The sequence below is a fragment of the Periplaneta americana genome, chromosome 8, assembly GCF_040183065.1.
Source record: "Periplaneta americana isolate PAMFEO1 chromosome 8, P.americana_PAMFEO1_priV1, whole genome shotgun sequence".
Lineage (NCBI taxonomy): Eukaryota > Metazoa > Arthropoda > Insecta > Blattodea > Blattidae > Periplaneta > Periplaneta americana.
Genome location: NC_091124.1, coordinates 153,882,615 through 153,907,828, shown reverse-complemented (window position 1 = coordinate 153,907,828; position 25,214 = coordinate 153,882,615). Strand labels below are relative to the sequence as shown.

At 38.4% G+C, this 25,214-nt stretch overlaps 1 protein-coding gene across 1 annotated transcript in view; it reads left to right on the top strand.

Annotated features, from left to right (window-relative positions):
* The window catches only part of LOC138705161 (free fatty acid receptor 4-like), a 78,421-nt gene that overhangs the window by 2,819 nt on the left and 50,388 nt on the right, over positions 1–25,214 (top strand). Inside the window, exon 2 of the mRNA XM_069833827.1 lies at positions 15,545–16,662. Coding sequence (XP_069689928.1) covers positions 16,279–16,662 — 384 coding nt within the window. The 5' untranslated portion in view covers positions 15,545–16,278. The remainder of the gene's footprint in view (positions 1–15,544; positions 16,663–25,214) is intronic.

Below are 25,214 nucleotides of genomic sequence, written 5' to 3'. Positions count from 1 at the left end.
TTCTTTTTTTCTTCTTGTGTCTCCATGCAATATATACGATATAGTCACGATAATTGGACATTCATTAACCAAAATTCTTCATCCTCATCATATTCTTCTTCTTCCTCATCTTCATCATCGTCATCTTCTTGCACACCATCATCATTAGGTTCTTCTTTTTCTTCTTGTGTCCGTATGTACTGTATGCAAGTCTATTTACGAAATAGTCACTCATTAACCAAAATTTTTAAGTAGGTTATTTTACGACGCTTTATCAACAGCTTACGTTATTTAGCGTCTGAATGAGGTGAAGGTCATAATGCCGGTGAAATGAGTCCGGGGTCCAGCACCGGAGGTTACCCAGCATTTGCTCATATTGGGTTGAGGGAAAACCCCGGAAAAGACCTCAACCAGGTAACTTGCCCCGACCGGGAATCGAACGCGGGCCACCTGGCCGAACCAAAATTCATCATTGTCGTCATCTTATTCTTCTTTTTTAATTGGTTATTTTACGACGCTTTACCTACTGCTATGGTTATCTAGAGTATAATTGAGATAAATGTGATAATGCCAGCGAAATGAGCCCAGGGTCAGGTGCCGGAAGTAAGTTAACCAGCATTTGCTCTTAATGGGGTGAGGGAAAACCCCGGAAAAACCTCAACCAGATAACTTGTCTCAACCAGGATTTGAACCCGGGCCCTCTCGTTCCCAATCAAGCATGCTAACCGTTACTCCACAGCGGTGGACTCTTCTTATTCTTCTTCCACATCTTCATTACCATCTTCCACACCATCATCATTACCTTTATTTCTTCTTCTTCTTTGGCCTCTGTGTAGTGTATTCAGCCTGCATATAGAGTATTAGTTGGGAGCTCGGAGGGAAAAAGACCTTTGGGTAGGCTGAGACGTAGATGGGAGGATAACGTTCAAATGGATTTGAGGGAGGTGGAATATGATAGAGACTGGATTAATCTTGCACAGGATAGGGACCGATGGCGGACTTATGTGAGGGGGACAATGAACCTCCAGGTTCCTTAAAAGCCATAAGTGAGAAAGTACGTAAGTAGTGTATGCAGCCATAGTCAGGATAATTGAACATTCATTAACCAAAATTCATTATTATCATCACCATATTCTTCTTCTTCCTCACCTTCACAATCATCATTTCTTCCATACCATCATTTTCTTCTTCTTCTTCTTTCTTCTTGTGTCTCTGCGACATGCTGGCCTATTTACAGTATACCTATGGTATGTTCACTATAATTGCAAATTCATTAACCAAAGGTCATCAATATTATCGTCATCAATTTTTTCTTCTTCTTCATCTTGATCATATTTATTTTATCTGTTATGTAGTTACTCAGTATGTGTCTACGGGATTGTCTTCTGAGGAAATTGAACTAGCATTAAACATTTTAAAAGCAGCAAACTTCTTGATTATATGGTCAGCATGACGCAGACCACCAATTACAAAATGACAATATGGAACAGACACAAAAGGACTACATGTCCATTCTGAATGCAAGGACATTGAACCTAAATTATTCATATAAATTTATATTTACAATGTTATTTATATTTAATATTGCTGAACTTACTATTACTCCTAGGCTCTTACAGTTGAAGAACTGCAGTGTAAGGTCCATATCTGGACTTTATACTTTATCTAATATTAGACAAACATAGTGAAATTCGCTATTCGATATTAAAGCTGCAATTTATTCATTCCGTACAGCGCGGCCTGTATGGTTTCAAGTATGTGCTCACAAACGTTAGAACTAAAGCACTGATAATCTTAATACCCACTAGTTACTGCATTCCTTAATAACGGAGATACTGTAATGTTTGTGGTCATGATAATTCCAACGCTATTGAACCCAGATATCTCAGTTTCATAATTTAAAAGCCCATTAACCTTGTTTACTACTAAGTGAGGAAGTACTCGAAAACTGTGAGTATGATAATATGATATTTACAAAAACAAAGTTTTATTATTGCATTGTCGATTTATTTAATTTTGTAGGTCATTCACCCGAAATATAATCTTACGTTATAGTCTTTGGAGACAGACGACGTAAAAATCGCGATTTCCTTGAATAACAGGAACTTAGCAAGTGGGACGGAATCCGAATATCAACATAACAGTTGATAGATTTCAGCAGTGTTGTGAAAAATTGAAAACAAGACGAAGACCGTGGTTATCGAAAGAAAATAAAGAAGATAAACTTGCGAATTCGAAATGAGGTAGTACAGGGACATCATTTTATTTTTACTAACATTTCTAATATTAACCTGACTAAACCATTGGATTAACGGTTGAGAACCGGAAACACCGTTTGCTACTCCTTTCCAAGACTGGAGTTCGATGATACTGGCGTAAAATACAAACAAATCACTTTACTAGGTAGACTAACTTATAGGAGGGAAGAAAAGTAGTTCATCCATTTACGTAAACTAGGAAATATCGCGATTTTGAATTTGATAATTTTCATTAGGTTTTTCTTTAATCAAAATACAATACTGCATTAACAATAGGTGTTTTTACTTACGAACTGAGCTATCCATTCGGACTATTCATTATGCAGTGTACTTTACTGTCTACAGTACATTAGCGTACAATATAATGAATGAAGTTAAATTGAAAAATAATCATAATATGGATATTTAAACAAAATTTTGAAAATGATGGCCGTTCATTTTGATACAGGGTTCTGTTCTTTTTTGCATATTATCGCACTATAGACTAGTGTACCTAATTCCAATTAGCAGTTTCGTCCTTCGTACTAGTAACTCATGTTGAAATAATTCTGTACCTGCTCTATAAATTCAATCTTCACTTCTGCCCGACCCGCACAGATAAAATTACTTAGACATGCTATCTACTGTCCGTCCAAGTCGTTTTATCACTGGGTCGTAGAAAGGGGGGAAATCACATTGCTTAACGAGACCCTTTTATTTACGTTATTTTAAACAGTTGTATAATACATATTACGTAAACGTGCAATTCCTAACAGAAATTAATGTTTTCAGAAAAGAGCTAAGACAGCGCAGCCACTAGTCTTTAAAGAGGGGCGAGTAGAAGCAGGTAGGGGAAACCGGAATGCGACGTAGGCACACGGACGACAGTACCTGTGTGAAAATATGATTCAATATTGAAAACTCTTTCGTCACTGGAAAACGCGAACATATTTCTGGAACGTACTTTACTCACTAACTCAATACTGTTTACTATGACCGTAGATGACTTTGACTGCATACGCGGCCTTGGTTCTGTGTGGAGGACGGTTGGAAGTTAACTAGTAGAGGTGGTGGGAGTGAAGTACATTAAAAAACTCAGGTACAATAAAAATTGAAGTAAAAATAAAATGATGTCCTGTAGAACAAAGGGACAGCTTCAAATACTTGGGATATACTTTAAGTAGTAACATGAGCTGCTAATAGGAAGTCAAAAGGAAAATAGTTATGGGAAAGGAAGCTTTTAATATAAAAAGAAGCATCTTCTGCAGACCTCTGAAAAAGAAACTAAATAAGATAGTAGTGAAATGCTTTGTGTGGAGTGTGGCATTGTATGGGATAGAAACATATACATATACGGTAATAAAATTTGAAGCTCCCTTATTGTATAAGTTTCGTTTACAACACACTGCGCATGTGCAGTAAACAAGAACCCCTTATATATGCCACTTGTGGACAGTCGTGTGAAATTGTTGTCTACATGCAGGTGGACTCCTATCAAGACTCGGTCCAAATTTTAATTCCTTATCTGTACATATAGGCATTCATTACGACGAAATGAAGACAAACGACTGGAAGAATTTGATATATGGATTATGGAGAAGAATGGAGCGTATGAAATGGATAGACAAAATAAGAAATCAAACTGTGCTATAAAGACAGAGTGTAGAAAGAATAATACCGAAACTTATAATGAAAAGGAAAATGAATTGACTGGATCACTGGTTAAGAAGAAACTGTCTACTGAAGGATGCACTGGAAGGAATGGTAAACGGGAGAAAAATTCGAGGCAGAAGAAGATAGACGATAAAGAATATTTAAGATTTATAGATTGTATGTGAAGACTAAGAGGAAGACGGAAAAGAGGGAAGATTGGAGAATGCTGGGTTTGCAATGAAAGCTGTCGTTGGGCAGAAAACTATGTATAAATACTCCAAATGATTCATATAGGCCTATGTTAATATAAAAAAGTAGTAAGTATTGATATCAATTCCTATTATATTTCTTAATAATAGTAGACAATTTCACTGTAATTATTGATATTAGCTTAATATGTCCCCTTTTTTTCGTGCAGTTCAAAGTTTTCCTTATTTTCACACTACACTGACTCATGGCGTAACTTGATGTAGTCAGCAAGTAGCCGGGCCTCCATCGAAGACAAGAGACAATGAGCCAGTGTGAGCCATGGATCCATCCGACTTCCGATCCACAAAATTAAGCCAGACAGACCATAAAAATTAATTTCCAATAACCCACCCAGAAACGGGCACGATTGCTGTCTTAGTCTTGAAATTCGGCAAGCTATGTGGCATCACCTTAAACCAGATTCATGCATAAACACTCAACTACGAAAAAGCCTAAGAAACTCGCCAGGCTACTCACAACGGATGAGTCAGGTAACTTTGTGTATGTGTGAGTGTGACACTTGAAGCGTGACGTAACAGGAATGTCTAAGAAGTGAGATCACGGATTCATTACAGTACAAGTTAATACACTTGTCCGGTTGACAGTGAACACGCCATCACGCATCATCGCGCTTCTCGAAATTAGATCTTCAGTTCAGAATTCTATCTAATTCCTTCTTAACTTTAAGATGGCACTTGGTATTCAACGGGACATTTACCTTCAAATCTTTGTATTACACGTCATTCCACTTCCAGTCTTCATAATTTAACTTTCTTGGGATGGGTAGGCTATGTTGATAGTTTTATTCCTATATAATATTCAGAAGCTTTTCTCGACTAATTAATTATGTGACAACATTTGATCCTACTTAAAATATTTTTTGTGACCTCAAAATTAAATTGTTAAATTTGTCCTCAAGAAATGTCGTTTTTAAGAAAAGCAGGTTGCCATCGGCGTAGCTTAGGCGGTACAGCGTTTGCCTACTGATCTGGAGTTGCGCTCGGGCATGGGTTCTATTGCCGCTTGGGCTGATTATCTGGTTGGGTTTTCTTTCCGAGGTTTTTCTAACCGTAAGGCAAATGTCAGGTAATCTATGGTGAATTCTCGGCCTCCCCTCGTCAAATACCTTCCCGCTATCACCAGTTTCATCGACGCTTAATAACCCAGTAGTTGATAGAGCGTCGTTAAATGACCAAGTAAAAAAAGTATCAATGTGAGAGAAACAAATATAATGATGATGATGATGATGATAATAATAATAATAATAATAATAATAATAATACAAGAAGTAGTAGGAGTAGTAATGGATGTACGCCTGGAAACAGGTTTTGTTTTGTACGGTGCCGTTCGAAAACTGACATGGGCAAGTAACAGCCCGCTTAGCGGTGATTCAGCGCGATAGTGTTCGGCAATAAAATTTCACGACTTATATACAACGATCCTTACAAACCTTTATAATTTTGATGACTTATAACTTCTGAACCAATAATAGCAAACGTGTGCAATCTGTTCCGAATTACAGAGTAACTGTGGGAGATTCCTCAGAGAAAATGTTGAAATTGTCTTCCACCTGCATCCATACCACACAACTGTACTCTTCGTCCCATATTTCGTGACGTTCTCCGAAGTGTATCTTCGTCAATGTTGCTGATTTCATTCCTAATGGCCTCACGGAGTTCAACAAGTGACCGCGATCTATTCTTGTATACTCTGTCCTTAATATAGCCCCATAAGAAGAAGTCCGGAGAGGTTAGGTCAGTTGATCTGGGGTGCCATACATTTTTTGAGATCAGACGATCACCGAAGAAACTGGCTATAAGTTAGACGTATGACATGTCGCTCCATCTTGCTGGTAGTAATCTGTTCCCTGGCTCAATCAGCGCAATAATTTCTTTGACTTCACTGAACGTCCTCGAATATCATCAACACAATCTTGACTCATTGCAGATCTGTGTTTTCCACTCTCACCGAGAGCGAGCCAATAATTGTCTCCAGCTTTCTTGTCATTGATAAAATGTATTGTTGACCTGGTTGGAACATTGTGCACATCGAATTGTCTTCGAAATGCTTGTTGTGTTTGAATCAAGGAATTTGTTTTCCAATACGTTTTCACAATAAAAACACCCTTCCGAATTGAGAACTGCATGTTCGTGTTATGTCTTCAAAAACTAGAGACATAGAACTAATTACTAATAGCCAACAATAGTCATAATAGTTAATATTGGATGGTAGGGGTACCAATATAGATTTTTCCATAGCCACTGAGATCATGAAACTCAGTTTAAAGTTTATAATAGATTCCAGGGGGAAATTATAACTCATTAAAAATGTAAATGTTTATATGGATCGCTCTGTAATACATTACATTGCACTACAGACCCTAATTTATAATAAGTACTGGAACCAGCCCAGCTGGAAATATAGCACGGCGGTAGTAGCACGATTTCTTCTTAATGTAGGCTTATGTATCACAAATGAAGATTCGTTGTACTAATGTGTAATGAATTGTCACAAATTAAACTCAATTGCAATGAGTGGAAGTCAGCTGTATACTAATGCTTTCACCTTAAGGTCTCTTTAGTCTTTTATCTGTCCATACTACGCAACACAAAACCTTCCAATGCTCGATCCAAAGGAAATGTACACACTATTTTGTCGGCAATCGCGTTCGATCTATAGAGTAAAAGGTCGACGCAGTTTATTTGAGCGAAACCTGTTTTCTGGCCACCGCTCTGTAATAGTAATACTTTATTTAATGACTCCCAACTGCAGAAGTTATTCATACAACGTCGAAATTCAACGTGGAGCACTCTATTAACGACAGGTTCTCTTCATATGCTGTAAATCTATGTCACAGACTTCCTATCTCTACTTTGGTTATAGCCTACAGAAAGCCGTGAAAAGAATTTTATTTCTTTAAAATCCATAGCCCTCGACTGAGTTTGAACTGACGAACCTCTAATCCAAGGCTAGCATATTAGCCGCTACACCATCGACTACGAAGCGTAAGGATGGAAGTTATCAATTCATCTACATTTCCGCGTCACGGGAATCGCTTTCATATAAAAGACAGTGATTAACATAAATGCAGATTAGTACGCATGCAGTTTACGAGTCCCACGACGCTAAAATGACGCAGAACGACGAAAACTGCAAGTAATGGAGTGAATTTAATTACTTCATTTCATTGCCTAATTATTACTTATAAAATGGATATTTTATAGTAGCATGACACATTACATTTACAGTATTATAAAAGGGAATTTGAATTCCAAAGAAATATTTCTTTCTGAAACACAACTTACAGTACGATATTGTGAAATATGCGCAAGTGTGTAGTAATTATCATTGTGCATTTCTTATGATGGAAATAACTAGTAATTTAAATATACCATTCACGAAGTGTCTTTTCTTTAAAACCAATCCAATGGAAACTTCTGAATTCGAAATTTTTTTTTATTTTTTTTACTTGGTTATTTAACGACGCTGTATCAACTACGAGATTATTTAACGTCGATAGGATTGGTGATATCGAAATGATATTTGGCGAGATGAGGCCGAGGATTCATCATAGATTACCTGACATTTGCCTTACGGTTGGGGAAAACCTCGAAAAGAACCCAACCATGTAATCAGCCCAAGGGGGAATCGAACCCGCCCGAGCGCAACTCCGCATCGACAGGCAAGCGCCTTAAACGACCGAGCTACGCCGGTGGCGAATTCGATATAGAATACTGGGTGTTCAGTTCAAAATGTGTCTTGGCTCGCTGCATGCCGTCATGTGGCTAGCTGATGAGCCTAGAGAATTCAATCTTCCTACACTTCCGCAGCTCAGGTGTATAATCTAAGAGGCAGAGAAGTTGGCTAGCAAGTATGGCGTTCATTCTGAAGAGTACGTGCCGATATGTACGGTAACGCCGGTAGTGGCAGGAATGTGAACTGTTTGGAAATAGGTACTGTCGAGATATGGGGAGAGGGTTAAGACGATTACTTACGTATTTGTTGACATTAACTTCGACGGTCAACATGGACACGGAGCATTTGATTTGTGTTGTGGAATGTTACCATACGCAACCGATGATAACAAATACCCTGCGTACGACTTGCCGGCGCAAAACACAGTTCGAAAGAGGTTATGGTAGCACACAGACCGTACAGACCGCCATCTGTTGCTACGACGTTCAAGTTATACCGTACACATTCTCAAGTTCAGATTGAAGAACGCCTTAAATAATAGGCAACTTCTCTAACATATAAACTGAAACTCGCTTCAAATCGGTGACCCAACAACAGTGATGTCATGACACACTTTGAAATGAACACCCAGTATAGGTATAACAAATATGATAATAAGTAACAACACATATGTGGTGTTTAAAATTCAATTAGTTGATTCAATTGCTGGCTTGCAATGAAAGAAACATGAATTCGAACCTTGGAAGGTCTTTCGAGTTCACGATGGAAATGGCAGTTATGGGACAGATCGCAGACTTGTACCTGAGTATTATGTGTCGTTCTTGTTTTTCTGTTACTTTATTATCACTACCTATCGTGTAGAGTTTTTACGTATTGAGTTTTCCCAGAAAATTTCCGATAATCCCACAAGGAACAATGAATTATAATTATAAACGTCAGACACTCACACATCGGAAGGACATTTGAAAATAAGTTGCCAACGTTAGATAATCCAGAATAATTAAATATTGGAGAATGATGCCACATGAAATAAAATGTAAGTGAAATTGATTTCAACAGAAATAAAAATAATGTTTTCAAGGAGATCGACAAGCAGTTTAATAGGTGACGGAAAATTAGAAATGAGGTCAGTAGATATAAAATGAAAGTAAAATAATAAATTACATTCGTCAAATTCAGCTGAGTGCTATGATTATGTTCAGACAACGTCTAAAACAGAGGTGCACAACCCGCGGCCCGCGGGTCTCATGCGGCCCGCCGCTATGTTTGCTTGCGGCTCGATAATAAAGTTTCAAACTTAAAATAAAAAAAATATATATTTGAACAGCCATATTATTAATTACTACAAATTACAGTAATCACTAATTAGTAAGACATTTATGTAAATTGCATTTATTATTGGAGGAAAAATCATGGTTTGTTTAACGACGCTCGCAACTGCCGAGGTTATATCAGCGTCGCCGGTGTGCCGGAATTTTGTCCCGCAGGAGTTCTTTTACATGCCAGTAAATCTACTGACATGAGCCTGTCACATTTAAGCATACTTAATGCCATCGACCTGTGCCCGCAACCTCGAGCACAGAAGGCCAGCGCTATACCAACTGCGCTACCGAGGCCGACTTATTAGAGGATCTCTGCGACCCTCAAAAAGAACATTTTCTAAAATATTGGCCCGCAGTATTCATAAGGTTGAGAATCCCTGGTCTAAAGAAAGAATACCAAAGAGAAGTTTTAAAAATTTGCCAAATGACAGATTGGAGAACGGTTTTTGTACTTAGGTTTATTGTACGCCCTATATAAGCGATGACTGTCCAAGTCCGACAGATGGTCCGGGTAGTTATTTGTGAGCCTGATACTAACAGGTAGGTCATCCTGCCTAAGCCCTGATGGAGTCATAAGAGTACTTAAAGTCCTAGGGACCGGAGCCCTAAGCCCTTCCTACATTAGTGTCAGAAATCCGTACTACCCTCAAAACTTCAACCCAACCTATTTTTAACTTTCACACGATAGATAAAATGAGCGGAAAATGTAGGGTGTTCGTGAAATAATAGAGGGAAAAGAGAGTACCTTGAGAAAAGCTCTCTGCAACGTCTGCTCTGTCCACCAAAAGTTCCATCACGAGAAGCCCAGGGATCAAACCTGGCCTCTTCAGATGATAGATCAACACGCTGGCGTTTAAGCAACATGCGGCGAATGAAGAGAGGAGGCCTGTAGTTACTTTGATACGAGGAATATGGAATTCATTGGCTGAGACGTTCAGAGAAAGTGTGATATGTTGGTAGAAGGAATGGAGACTGGATTGGATTGTAAAGGTTACGGGAAAGTTAGGTCTATGCGCTCTTATGCCATTCATTGTGCTACCTTCTTATTAGCAGCTCCTCAGTGACTCATACATCACTCAAACCGTCCAAGACGCTGCAAGATCTTGAGGAGTCTTCAAATATTTGTGTAGCTGATGATGGCTAAGTCATTCGAGCACAAATCATCTTTAATTCTGCAAGAACAGGACAATGGCACAAAACATGTTCTGCTGTTTCTTTTTCTTTCGTCCGCAACAGTTTAAATTATCAGCTAAGCCCATTCTATGCAAGTTCTTCCTTAAAGTATAATCACCTGTTAAAAATTCCTAAATGATTGGTTGCAAATTTTTAAGCGATGGTAGGGAATGTTTGGCGGTTTTTAATGAGCGTAGATACTGAAATAGCCACCTTTCCTTGTTGAAAGTTGAGATTGTGTGCCTCCAGTGTGGTAAAGTTGAGAAGAATAAAAAAAAAATAATCAGAAAGTAGTTTTGTTGTGAAAAATATCACGAACTGAAAATGTGTAAAATCAGATCAAACAATTGACGGAGAAAGGAGAGAGTGCGCATCCTTGCAAAGGCTCTTGGAACTCATTTTCAACACTTGACGTGCACTTCCAGCTTATAGGCAACTTCCTCACTTAGTTCATATGTCCCACATAAGAAACTTGAGTAAATTTGCAGGGGAGAAAAGCCGAAAAAAACACAAACTAGAATGAACGTTAAATATGGCTTGGTAAGTAAGCCTATCGCGCAGTCTCCCTCAACTTTATAGACAGCGACTACCGCCGCATCCTACAACAGGCCCCGCCCAGTTGTCGAGCCGAGGGAGGAAAGAAGCACCGCCAAAATCAAGTTTCCATTATCAGCCGAAGATAAGTGAGCGCAAGAATTTGTAAAACCGAAATGTATACTGATTGCTGTAACTTCTAACTTCAATTTCCTTACAAAAAACCTCGATAGTAAAAAAGTGTCCCCTATTTTCATGAGACATGTATGGCAGGCTTACATAATTATAGCAAAATATTACAAATTGAGAACCACCACTGTCGAAAAATGTATTAAGTAAGATCGAAATAAAACAAGTCCACCGTTATGGAGTAACGGTCAGCGTGTCTGACTGAAACGAGCGGACCCGGGTTCATATTGGGACGAGTTACCTGGATGGGTGCTTTTCCAAGGTTTTCGCTCAACCATATGAATCAGAATTACTGGGTAACTTTCGGCGTTGGACCTCGGACTCATTTCGCCATAATTTCTTCACATGTCATCTTCATTACCATAGCCCAGGTTAAGTTCACGGTGCAGCGTGTTGTATTCGTACAAGAGAGCGGCCGTTCTGCTACGTGTAGGGTGATGGTTGGCAAATTGTAATAAGAGTAATATTGTGATAGTTCTTTTTGAGAATTCATTATAATATTACTGAGCGAGAGAAGGACCGATTTTGTGCAGAAACTTGTCCACGAACATTCCCTTAACACGTTGACGCAAAAACCGATCTTCTTCTCCCTCAGTAAAATTGTAATAAATTCTCAAAAAGAACTATCACAATATTACCAACCTTTACCCTATCATTCGCGGATCAGGAGTGGTATCACAATAAGTCTGAGGCTGAAGTGCAAACCTTCGGGCTCCTCCGCAAAAATAAGAGAGAGGGAGAGAGAGAGAGAGAGAAAGAGAGAGAGAGAAGGAAAAAAGTTGAAACAAGGGAGCTAACAAAATAAATAAATATAAACAATGTTTAGACTAGGCTATGCATGTCAATTTAGCTACGTCACTTGACAGGACATTGTACTATCTTTTTGTCTAACAGTACCCTTCATACATAGTTCATTCATGCTTGCTGATTTCTGAATTAAACATTTGCACAAATGAAAACAGTAATTTCAACGTTAATTTATGAAGTAAACATCAGTTAGAGAAATTATTGATTTTTACATTAAGAAATAAATTTTGATAAAAATGCGGAACTTTTGCGCGTCCCGACGAAAATTACGGGGACACCGCACACCTGGACCAAAAGGCAGACTGTCCTATTTTTTACAGACGTATGGTAAACTTAACTATATGGGATAAAAGAGTCAAAGAAAATCGAATAGGATTTACGTCGAAAAATTTTGGAAGGATATCAACCTTGAAACGAAAATTGGAAGCAGCCTAAGTTCTTTCTGGCTCTTAATTTTAATGTTTTCTTGCTCTTCATTAATTGACGAAATTGTTTCCAATTTTAGAGATATTAGCAGAGTTTAGTACAATAATAATAATAATAATAATAATAATAATAATAATAATAGTAAGTTGCGAAAAATTGTGTTGTTAACCTCCAAATTGCCGCCTCCCACGATTACTTTCATGGATTCCTACATTTTTGTTACACGAAAGTTTTAAACAATATTTTCTAGCAAAAACAGTTCGTCCTCACTCGAAGCCATCTGTCACCACTAAAAGGCTTCAGTAACTGGCGATGGTCTCCAGTTTTCTACATACATGCCTACAGTATAAGCGCAAGCAAGCAAGCAAGCGCTGACTTCCCAGCAGCATTCTACATATGCGTTACAGTGTAACATGAAAGACTGCAGATTGCCAGATTAAATGCCAAATATAAATATGTAAAAGAAGGCTTAAGAGCGGAAGAGGTAGTGTATAAGTGTCTGGATGACTTGATCACACATCTAAACAAACTTACACGTAGTACAAGAGGGGATGAAAGTGACCTGGAGTCTGCCGCAGTGAAAGACGAGCATCATCTCGTCGACTCATAGCCTCTGTAGTTTAAAGAACTGCCTACGTACTTTATCACACAGCCCTCCCTATTCATTTTAGACCTACCTGTATAAAAATATGCATGAACACAAAACAAGCGCCGTCAGGTGTGGGCTACTGACATGTGAGAAGTCACTTTGGTCTGTCGCAGCCAATTATTATCGGCTTCCGCTGATGCTGGTCATTTGTAGCGCGCACAACCACGCATCATCCCACGGTCACCTCTGTGATAACTTTATCAATGGGCCTTACTACATGAGGTGTGTGTTCGAGCCAAGACATCGAGCCTATGTTCTAATCACCAAATTCTATTCAGCCCACTCTTCAATGGTAATATTATTTCTGTTGTAATTATTGAAATCCTTATATCGGATTTAAAATAATTAAAATCTTTACAGTAATGTGAAGAAGCTAAGTTTTCTGGTGTAATTTCGGATTTAGCTAATTCTTAATTAATAAAAAGTTCAATTACCAAGGTTAGGATCTGAAATAGTTGCTTACTTCGGTGAATTTAAGTAGAATCCTGTCAGAGATTCATTTCATGTCCTTAATTATATCATTAGAGATGGTAGATTTTAGCAACTTAGAATTAAAAATTTAGTACTTAAAAATGAACATTTTATAGCATTTTAGTGTTATAATTTATCATTTTGTAGCGTTTTGAGATGGAACATTTTTATGGAAAGTTTTTTAGTTGAAATTCATTGTCATCAATGTGTTATTCGGCGCAATTTCTACATTTTTCCAGATAAAATTCTTAAAAACAGTAAAAACGTAGAAAGACAGAAAATTTCAGAGAAATTGTGAACATTAAGAAACATTACAAAAGAAAGAGCCTATGGACTTGCTAACACAGAGAGGCTGATAATATGTATTCAAAAATCACATGAGTATTCAAGACAGCACGGCCAGCGCTTGTTTTATTTCATTGAGAGTTTAACATGGGACCAATATAAACATTACTCGCCTTTAATTTGTTTCGTCTATCTATGGCAATAAAATTGAACTTCCTAAAAATTGTTCTACATCCACGCTATTGGTAGGTGGCCAGGTGGACTGAATAGCTGCATGGGCAAAGGGTGGAAATTTTATTTGCATTAATAGTAACATTTGTAGGCAGTCAAGCTCTGAATTGTCTCTAACAGTGGTCTTGTCTAGTGTTAGAGAAAGAAAAATTCTTTGTATAAATCTCAAGTCTGATTAGTGTAATATGTTACTAGTAAGCGATGTATGCAATGGGGAGGAAAAGAAACTGGCCACCTTACCTCATTATCTCCTTCCTTAGTTGTCTCATGAGTGATGTCTTATTGGTGTCACTTATGAGATTTAAACCTGTTTTCCGACAGTTGACTAAACAACAACAGAAACCAACATTTTTTTAGGGTTTATGGTACTAATCTCGATTCAGAAGCTATTGTCATCCAGTCTGCTCTCAAAAAAGCTTGACGTTAGAATTATTTATAGAACAGTTATATTACCGGTTGGTCTGTAGTATGGTTGTGAAACTTTGGCTCTCACTTTGACAGAGGAACAGAGGTTAAGGGTGTTTGAGAATAAGGTGCTTAGAAAAATATTTGGGGCTAAGAGGAATGAAGTTACAGGAGAATGGAGAAAGTTACATGACGTAGAACTGCACGCATTGTATTCTTCACCTGACATAATTAGGAACATTAAATCCAGACGTTTGAAATGGGCAGGGCATGTAGCACATATGGATGAATCCAGAAATGCATATAGAGTGTTAGTTGGGAGGCCGGAAGGAAAAGGGCCTTTGTGAAGACCGAGACGTAGATGGGAGAGTAATATTACAATGCATTTGAGGGTGGTGGGATATGATGGTATGGACTGGATTAATCTTGCTCAGGATAGGAACCAATGGCGAGCTTATGAGGGCGGCAATGAACCTTCGGGTTCCTTAAAAGCCATTTGTAAGTAGTAAGATCTCACGTGCCATTGTTGGAATTAAAAGCTCGTTTACAGATTAAAAATCTTATTTGATGTTTTTACAAAAGACAACAATATCTCATAAATGTAATTTCGTTCTTATTTCGTAGAAACACATACATTTTGTATTTTGTACTCAATTTCACATTTTATCGCGTATTTAAAAACTACAATAATACACTTAACATATTTTTGTACATAAAATCACTTATTTTGACAGCATTTGGGCACATTTCGCATTTATCGTGAGTGCGTAAATCTGATATCTCTAATCATCATCCCCCGATTGTTGAAACAGTCGGTATATTTATGTTACAGAGAACGGAAATAAACATACTGTATTTTATGTGCTCAAGAGAGCACAAGTGAAAGTCTACAGATGTTTTAAATAAAATGTTGCATTGTAGGAATATCTCTTGATAATTTTTACAGTATCTTTATTGTATATTTTCTGAGAGTACAATAAAATTCAATAATTTTATTGCAGACATTCTGTAAGTTTCATTGTTACATCCGGAGATGAGAATTTCTGATCATAAGGGAACGAAATCCAACCGTGGGAGATTCTTTAAGAGTTCCGTTGGACATGGCGACTATAGGACAGACTTTCTATGAGTATTTCGGTGTCTCTATTACTTCCATTCGACAATTATTTCTGCACAATCCTCTATGTCTAATTTATCTCTGAAAGTAGCAATTACCAATTCTGTCTTTCTCATTTCAGGACGCACTTTTCTACAAGAGGACTCTCAACGCCTACACAAACAACTGAACAGCGACTTAAGTTCAGCGACCCATCAGTCGTCTTAATGACACTTTTATTGCCTGAGGACGCCATTGTCCAGCAACACGTGTGCTGTGTGTGAACAGTTTTGTTTTCGTGTCGTTAGCGAATATGTGTTAAGCGGAAGTGAACTATTCTCCTGACGTCACAATACACATATGATTGCATATTTTATTAACGTACCTCAGTCTCACGGAGAAGAATAAATACTGAAACTGGTTATAGATCTTAGCAGAATACTTTCTCGTTTCCGATAAATTCTCCCACCAAAAATCTTTGCAGGCAATACTTTATAGAAGCATCTTTTCATGTCTGATTACCTTTTTCAGGAAGATGATTGAGTCAGATCGTAATTTCTTGTAAATTTCTCTACCGTAAAGTTGGTAGTATGTTGCCAAATTTATCAGCGAATACGAGGACCAAAGTGGCGAGTGTTAATTTATTATACACTGAAATGTTAAATAATTCTGCTTCTTGTAAAACTAGAAGTAGCTGAGTAACTAGAGACAAATAATAGTACAATGTATTCTGAAAATTGCTACAGACTATCTTGAAACGAAGAAGTGAAAAAAACTCACGCCTTGCTGAAATCTTAACACACTCAGCGGTATTTTAGTAGGATTAATTGTAATGGAAACAAAGGAACACTCTGTATAATTTTCTGACGGAAAAGAATGGCAGGCGTGGTGGTGACGACGGATGTGGCTAGCTTCGGCGCCAACTCTTCATACGTGTTCGGGAACGACACTTTGGGCGGATGGGGCATGCGCTATTTCTTCTCATTCTACAGCGAGTTTGGGGGTGGACGCACCGTGGCCGCGGGCGTGGAGGTCGGAATCCTTATGCTCACGTTCCTCATATCGGTGGTGGCGAACGCTAGTATCGCGGCGGCAGTGCTGCGGTACAGGGAGATGAGGACTGTCACGAATTGCTTCCTACTCAACCTTGCCGCTGCTGATCTCGTGTTCGCTCTTGGCATCCCCGCCGTGGCAGCAACCCGGCTCACGCAGGAGTGGGCCCTCGGAGACATCACCTGTCGTATTCTGCCCTACTCACAGGTAAGTTCACAACTAGCCTATCTTCAAATAAGAAACATACTGTATCTTATTAGTATCTACTGTTATTCTCTTCCATCTCAAAACTAGAACTGGTTCTTCTACAGCTTCCTGGGTATACCCATCTTCCTTTTGGACTCACCATTACCCACACTGTTATATTGTTTAAAAACAATCTGGAACTCTAGTCGGTTTCGGGTTCAGAGATGAACGGTCAAGACCTAGCCAATATTTAAAAAATGTTGGCTCTTGCAGAGCTCTTAAGGCCGGCAGCATACTGCACCGGACATTCTATATATATTTTTAATTTTTTTAGTTGGTTATTTAACGACGCTGTATCAACTACTAGGTTATTTAGCGTCGATCAGATTGGTGATAGCGAGATGATATTTGGAGAGATGAGGCCGAGGATTCGCCATAGATTACCTTGCATTCACTTTACGGTTGGGGAAAGCCTCGGAAAAAACCCAACCAGGTAATCAGCCCAAGTGGGGATCGAACCCGCGCCCGAACGCAACTTCAGACCGGCAGGCAAGCGCCTTAACCGACTGAGCCACGCCGGTGGCTCGGACATTCTATAATCTTTTCATTGTAAGAATAATCCTACAGTAAACAATGGCACGTGACTGAAGTGAGGCTCGATTGGCCGCAGTTTGGCGCCAGAGATTCTCAGTAAGTGATCTCGCCCACTCCTGTACATTCTGTTCATGTGAAACATTTCCCATTACTCGTCAAAGTGGACCTAACCTCACTACTATGGATTGATTTGCTTAGGAAATTGTTACTTTATAATAAATAAATTAATTGGAACTTACATTCAACACTATTTCTTTCTCTCCACTCTTATGTTTAGTAACCACACACAGTGAGTATGCAGAAGCCATACTAACACGTTTACGAGAACAATGTCAAGTGACGCCAGCATATTACAAGAACAGACTACCTTGGTATTACTCTTAGTATTCATCCGCTTGCAACGTAAATAACAAAATGTAAAAGTAGCTTTTTCTTTTACATAGCGTTTTACATATGAGTGAAGTTATATGTTTCGTCGTATTTAATAAATAGAATTCAATTTTTATTTTCAAATAATACAAGGTTATGATTTCCAAGTACGGAACTATATTTTCCTGCGTCGTATGAGTGTTTCGACTGGGAGCCAATCACGGGTATGGCAGCAACGTGCTTGTGTTTACATTAGGATTTTTCTTACAGCGGAAAGGGTATATCTCGAACAGGACAGTTTTGTCTCGGACCGTTCGATGTGATTACACGTATTGTTAAGAAGCAGTCCGATGCAGTATGCTATCGACCTAATGTACAATGAATTCTACAGACAATACAGTACAATACACAGTAGCCTCGCACGGCCACCAGTCAACGAAGTCATTGGCATTATTTCGTATAACAGGAAAACATTTCAGATAAGGAAAAAACGAAAACCAGGCACAACCATCAGCATAACTCAAGAGTTAGGCGAGTTTGTCTCATTTCCGAGCTGCGTTCGGGCGTGGATTCGATTCCCACTTGGGATGATTATTGTTTCGGTTTTTCAGAATATTTTCCCAATATTCAGGCAGATGCTGGATAATCCCATACCTTTTTCTCTCAAACTATTATCTCGCTACCCGATCAGCAGAACCAGTTCTAACAACCTAATTAGTAGTTGATACAGTATCATTAAATAACTGACTAAAAAGCTAGACAGATTCAATTAAAATGGCGAGAAGTGGGAGCAGACAAAGATATCCAAACCATGTGACATGATGATAATGATGATGATTATGAGTTATATTCCAAAATGTAAAGAAGATAAGTTTATACCATCTGAACCGTACCCATATGTATCTATATGTATAAGTTATACATATATTATATCGTCTGATTGAGGTTCTGGCTGAAATGTACCTCTGTTACCAGGCAGTACATCTCACTTGACGATATGTGTCAGAGGAAGAACAAATTGTTTGTATACATCTGAAGTCTGACTAGTGTAATATGTAGCTAGTCGGCGATGTATGTAATGGAGGGGAAAAGGAACTAGTCACCCTACCCCATTATCTCCTGGCCTAGTTTCCTTATAAGTGGTGCCTTGTTGGTATCACCCTAGATCATAATATTATATACCCAGATAGGTCGGCCTTATAGGCTTTGAGGTTAACAACTTTTGTCAGGTTTACTACGCTGCCATCTAGTTGTTACATAAGGAGTCACGTCATAATTTCCATTTGAATTGCATTAGCGACTGTACTGCCATCTCGTGTTCGTTTACGGCGGACGGGTGGCGATCCTCGCGGTTGTTCTCTGCAAAGTGCTGCCGATTTTAACATAGCGATGAGTTATGTCACTGAGGATTCGCCGTAGAGTACCTGACATTCGCCCTACGGTTGGAGAAAACATGGGAAAAAACCAAACCTGATAATGAACCCAAGCGGGAATTGGACCCACTCCCGAGCGCAGCTCCGGGTCAGCAGGTAAACACGATACCGCCTGAGCTATGCCGATGGCTAATAGTTTTGTGGAGTTTGATCAGAACATGATACTTCAAAATGGCCATTTCCTGCTATCTACACTTACCAATAGGCTACTTAAAAGCTATAAAAAGCATGAGCAGGTGCAAATATTTAAACAGTGCCCTATTCTATGTTATTTTGTTTCACTTTAATTCTGATTTTTAAAGGAAAAGTGAAAATAAAAATGCTTGTACTATCTCAAAACAGATTTTTTTTTTATAAATGACAATTAAAATTTATTACATGTGCCGTCTATGCTTATCCTTATTTAACAAATATATTGGTTATACAATATTTGTTACATAATATATCTATTTAAACGTTTTCGGCTCTATGGAGCCATCATCAGAAACAAGTAAACCCATATGTATGATGTGAGTACACTGTATGTTGCCGTACAAGTAAACTCAATTAATATTAAAAATTAAAATGACATGTTTCTATGTAAAATCAATAATTGTATGGCAGAAATTACAATATAAATACAAAGCGGCTCTATGGGCCGTAATAGAGTGTTACAATTGCTGATCATAAAATTAACTAAAATACTTTAAAATTGTTAAGATCAGAATTAATAGTCGTCCAGTTTGATGGTTATGTAGCTTTCCATATTTGGTAGGAGCTGGGGCAACAGCTGTGGGGAAGAAAGTATCAAATGTAATGTCTATACTCAAAAATTCAATGATGCTCGTTACTAGAACAAAGTATATACATATCTCAATGCTATTAATGCCAAGATCTTAATAATTCACATGAATCTATTACAGAACATCTCGTGTAGAGATTTTATATGTATGTAAGCGCACGGAACAGTTGTTTATTAGTTAAAAGTTTGAACTATTAATTATTAAGAGGGCAAATTTATACAAAATTAATAAGAGAAAACGTAAATGACTGTGTCTTAGATTGAAAACTGTATGAACTCTAACTTACTATGATGAATGTAGCGGATGTGTTCTTGAGTTCACTGGAGGCAGAAAGCAACTGGTCGGTGCGCTCCGTGTACAAAAAATTACATAAACTATGTCACAGCTGATGGTGGAAGGGGGGGGGGGAGAATAGTGGTAGGTTGAAAATCCATCACTTGTACTGTGTGCGTTCAGATTTTTTTTAGTTATCATGTTCTGATCAAACACAACAGACACATATCGGCAAGTGAGATGTACTGTCTGATAATAGATGTATCAGCCAGAACTTAAATCAGATAGAGTAGACTACAGTGTATCCATAATGTGACTAAATTTGGAATAAATATGAGAAGTTTATACGATTTATTATTGGAGTCTTAAAGGTGTTGACAATATATTTGTCACTCTAGTTAACTCGAACTTACAATTCGTACGAATGCGAGAACCTGATGAAACGAAGCGTGAATTTCGCGCTTCACCTGCCGTCAAGTGCTCGCGTTTGAAGTGGAGTGGCGAAGCGAAGAAGCAGAGAGGCCAGTTCACACGGCGCGTGAATGTCACGCCATTTCAGAACGTTTAAACGAGCGTCCCTTGTCTCAATTGTGTCTCTGCGTTTACTCGACCGTAACCTATTAGGAGTTGGTTCACAATTTGAAACTCAGTCCTCCCCCACTGTGTGGGGAATACTTTCAGCCTACATCACTTTCGAATACTGAGTAGGAGGTCTACAGCACCGCCCTCTATCTTCATTCCCTTGGAAGTACTATTCTTTTGATTTTCTAAATTTACAACCCACTTCTCAAAGCGCTGGTATTGATATAGTAGATGAAAGCATGTGAAGTGGTAAAATTCCTTTCTGCCACCTTCCCTACCTCTACCCCCTTAATGGATTAAGCCTCCGACCTGTTCCTATCTCTTCCGAGCCTTTTACCAGTCTTCTGATGTTTTTTCTGCTTGTCAATAGTTCCACCCTTTGTGATTCTTACTAATATATGAAAATAAATATAAATAAACTATGTCACACCAAGTGGCTTATACAGTATTATATCATGCACTGTCAAATCTTTAAAAATATGCAAGCAATTCATGTACTATCAAATGACAAAATATGCACGATGAAGGCAAAAACACTAAAAATATAAACAATCAAAATTGAAACTTACATCATATCGCACCTCCGTCAAATCCATTTTAATATTATCCTCCCATCTACGTCTCGGCCTCCCCAAAGTTCTTTTTCCCTCCGGCCTCCCAACTAACACTCTATTTGAATTTCTGGATTCGCCCTTACGTGCTACATGCCCTGCCCATATAAACATCTGGATTTAATGTGAAGAATAATACAATGCTTGCAGTTCTGTGTTGTATAACTTTTTTTATTTTATTGGGTTATTTTACGACGCTATATCAACATCTAGGTTATTTAGCATCTGAATGATATGAAGGTGATAATGCCGGTGAAATGAGTCCGGGGTCCAGCACCGAAAGTTACCCAGCATTTGCTCGTATTGGGTTGAGGGAAAACCCCGGAAAAAACCTCAACCAGGTAACTTGCCCCGACCGGAATTCGAACCCGGGCCACCTGGTTTCGCAGCCAGACGCGCTGACCGTTACTCCACAGGTGTGGGTTGTGTAACTTACTCCATTTTCCTGTAACTTCATTCCTCTTAGCCCCAAATATTTTCCGAAGAACCTTATTCTCAAACATTCTTAATCTCTGTTCCTCTCTCAAAATGAGAGTCCAAGTCTCACAACCATACGTAACACTCGGTAATATAATTGTTTGATAAACTCTAACTTTCAGACTTTTTGACTAGATGACTAAAGCTTCTGAACCAAATAATAACAGGCATTTCCCATATTTATTCTGCGTTTAATTTTCTCCTGAGTGCCATTCATATTTGTTACTGCTGCTCCAAGATATTTGAATTTTCCCACCTCTTCGAAGGATAAATTTCCAATTTTTAAATTTCCATTTCGTACATTTGGTCACGAGACATAGGCTAGGCCTAATCATATACTTTATCTTTTCAGGATTTACTTCCAAACCTATAGCTTTATTTATTGAATTATTATTATTATTATTATTATTATTATTATTATTATTATTATTATTATTATTATTATTTACAAAGATACATCTTAGTTCAGTAAAAGACCCCACGAAAATTGATAATATACGTGATGAGAACATCACAAAAAATTTGAATCAATTAGCTTTCCCTTTAAGCATATCATTAGCTATAGACAGAACTTAAGAGAATACCTTCTTCGAATGGAAGGTGAAAACTACGAAGAATTGCATGCAAGTACTCTAAATGCCAATAGCAAAACGAGATGTAGGACCTCAAAAGAAGAAGAAGAATAAAAAGAAGGGAAATTTGAAGCCGGAAGATGTCTTGAGCCTAAACCGTGGCTCATTATAAATATATAGCCTACGAAAAATACAACGTAAGGAAACATTGTATAGGTAGAGGACTTAATACGGATTAATTTAAGAAGTAATATTTTCCTTGGCTTTTCGACAGCCAGAGCTGTAACTGTTCCTTGCACTTATGCTTACATTGGTTCATTGTGCATTCCAATATATGGAGTGATTGTCCGACAGATGGTCTGGGTGACATTCCTGAATTCGATGGTGACAGGCGGGCCATCATGTTTCAACTGTGACAGAATCAGGTCCCATCCCCAGACAAATACCTGATAAGCCCGAGGGCACGGAGGCCAAGCCCTTGTTATATAAACATAGGCAACTCGTATAATTTGTTTACTATCCTCGCGTGCAGTTTGGTGGCTCCCTTGATCGACCACTTAACAGATTTGTGACTTCCTACACAAACACCTCTCACCATCCCATCCCGTCCCCCATTCTCATACTGCACAGTTGCCACATTCAATGATATAGTCTCGTGCTAATTGACGGGATTTTTGGAATTCGGAAAAGATACAGCAACTCTCCCTCCACGTGGAGATAAAGGGAAGTTGTCAGGTTTTTATAAACGAAGGTTGTGGCTTGTTACTAAGAGGCGAAGACAAGTTTCTGTCATAGTAAGGAAGACATTTAGTTATGACAACCAATTTGAAGGGGCAGCAGGACTTTTCAGACTATGAACTGCACTCGAGGATATTAAACAAACTACACCTGCTCCAAGACTTCATTCAGCCTATTTTTACTATTGAAGATAATAAATGAAATGAGAGGGAGGTGGAGTGTGTTGGAATGGTAGACGAAAGCGTGAGTACCCCAAGAAAAACTCTTTGTAGCATCTGCTTTTTCACTACAAATTCCATTACGATCAGGCCGATGATCGAACCAGGAACCGCCTGGATGAAAGTCAGTAAGTCTGTACATATATCACTCATAGCAGTGGTGAAGAAATACCCTCGAACCCAGAAACATTGCAAGCTATCGGAGTTTCAAACAGTTTTTCATGAACTCGGTGACTACATAAAATGCATTTAAAACAGATCAGCCATTCGGAAACTCTGTTAAAACCCAGCTGTGATTTTAAAAGTGTAACACCCTTTTCCCTTTATCGTGTCACATCTGACCTTGACTTTTTTATGCAAGTAGCGACATAAAGGGTAATAAAAAGCTTACTCTATCTCCCCCACTTCTCGTTTCCAGCTTAATAAACAACGTAAATTGCGACCCAGGTACTAACATGTCATTTACCGAGATATTTTTACGTCTTTCTCTATTTTCTTATTTATTACAACGTAATTTTGCATCCGCAGATAATGTCAGTGCAGCCAAAAAAGTAAAACATTAAACATTAAACAAAGTCAACTTTTTTTTCGATTTCTTTTGACATTTTAATGGCGCCCACACCTGACACACAATGCTACCACTATTCATTCAGAGGGACGATCTTCTGCAGTTACGAAACGTTGGAGATGTTAAGTTGCAGTACACAGTGGAATATACGAAAGTATGTTCTGAAATCATCTTTTTGGGGTGCATGTTAAATTATTTCCTTTATGTAATGAATGTGTAATGTTAGGGCCTATATAATATTTTTGAATGTAAGCTCAAGAAACTAATCTATAAACAATAACATCCAGAAAATGATCGAACAATTAAAATGTTGTGAAACGTATAATGACAATGTAGGTCTCAACTTTGCGACATTTATCTTTTTACCTGGGCACTTCACTTCGATCCTATTCGTCGTCTGCCATTCTACTGAAGGAGACAATTTAGTCTGAATTGTCCGCAGTTAACTACGTAAAGATTAATTTTTGGTCCTACAGTTAAGGTAACAATGATTATTAGAGGAGAAAAACTCGCTCCGGCGCCGGGGATCGAACTCGGGTCCTTGGTTCTAAGTACCAAGTGCTCTAACCACTGAATTACGCCCAAGTTCAATCCACAGCACCGGATCGAATCCCTCTCCTTTAGTGTTTTTCCCTTTGTGGCCTGACTCCAAGTTCGGCATAACAGATATTTTCTGTAGGACCAAAAATTAATCTTTCTGTAGATTCTTCTCCCAACAGTGCATATTACTGTGGAATCTCGGCCACCAAGTCACTCAATTGAGTGCGCACCTTGTATAATGGCAGTTGACTTAATATATGTCAACATATAGGTATGTCGAACTTGGAGTCAGACCACAAAAAGAAAAAATTAGAGGAGAGGGATTCGATCCGGTGCTGTTGATTGAACTTCGGCGTAACACAGTGGTTAAAGCACTTGGTACGTAGAACCGAGGATCCGAGTTCGATCCCCGGCACCGGAGCGAGTTTTTCTCCTCTAATAATCATCGCAGTTAGCTAGTTAATTAGTTAATCATAGCCATAACTTTCTTCTTGAGGCGCGACAATATGTTTAATAAAAATTTTTATTAAACAGAAAATATGTGTACAACTTTCAGCCATCTTTTATTTGTTCTGGAGCCTTATCTCGGCACCTCGCAGAGTGAAGGTGATTTTGAAGTAATGTTGGAATGACGATCATAATAGTGAGGGGAAACGGGAGAACCCCGAGTGTTTTTTACTTTGTTTGGACAAACACTAGACTTTCTAATATCTGACCGTTTGGTTAACATTTTACAGGGCCACCGTAGAGACTTCACTGGATAAAAATGTAAGACAAGGGTAAGGGACAAACACCCAGTCACATGAAAAGGACATA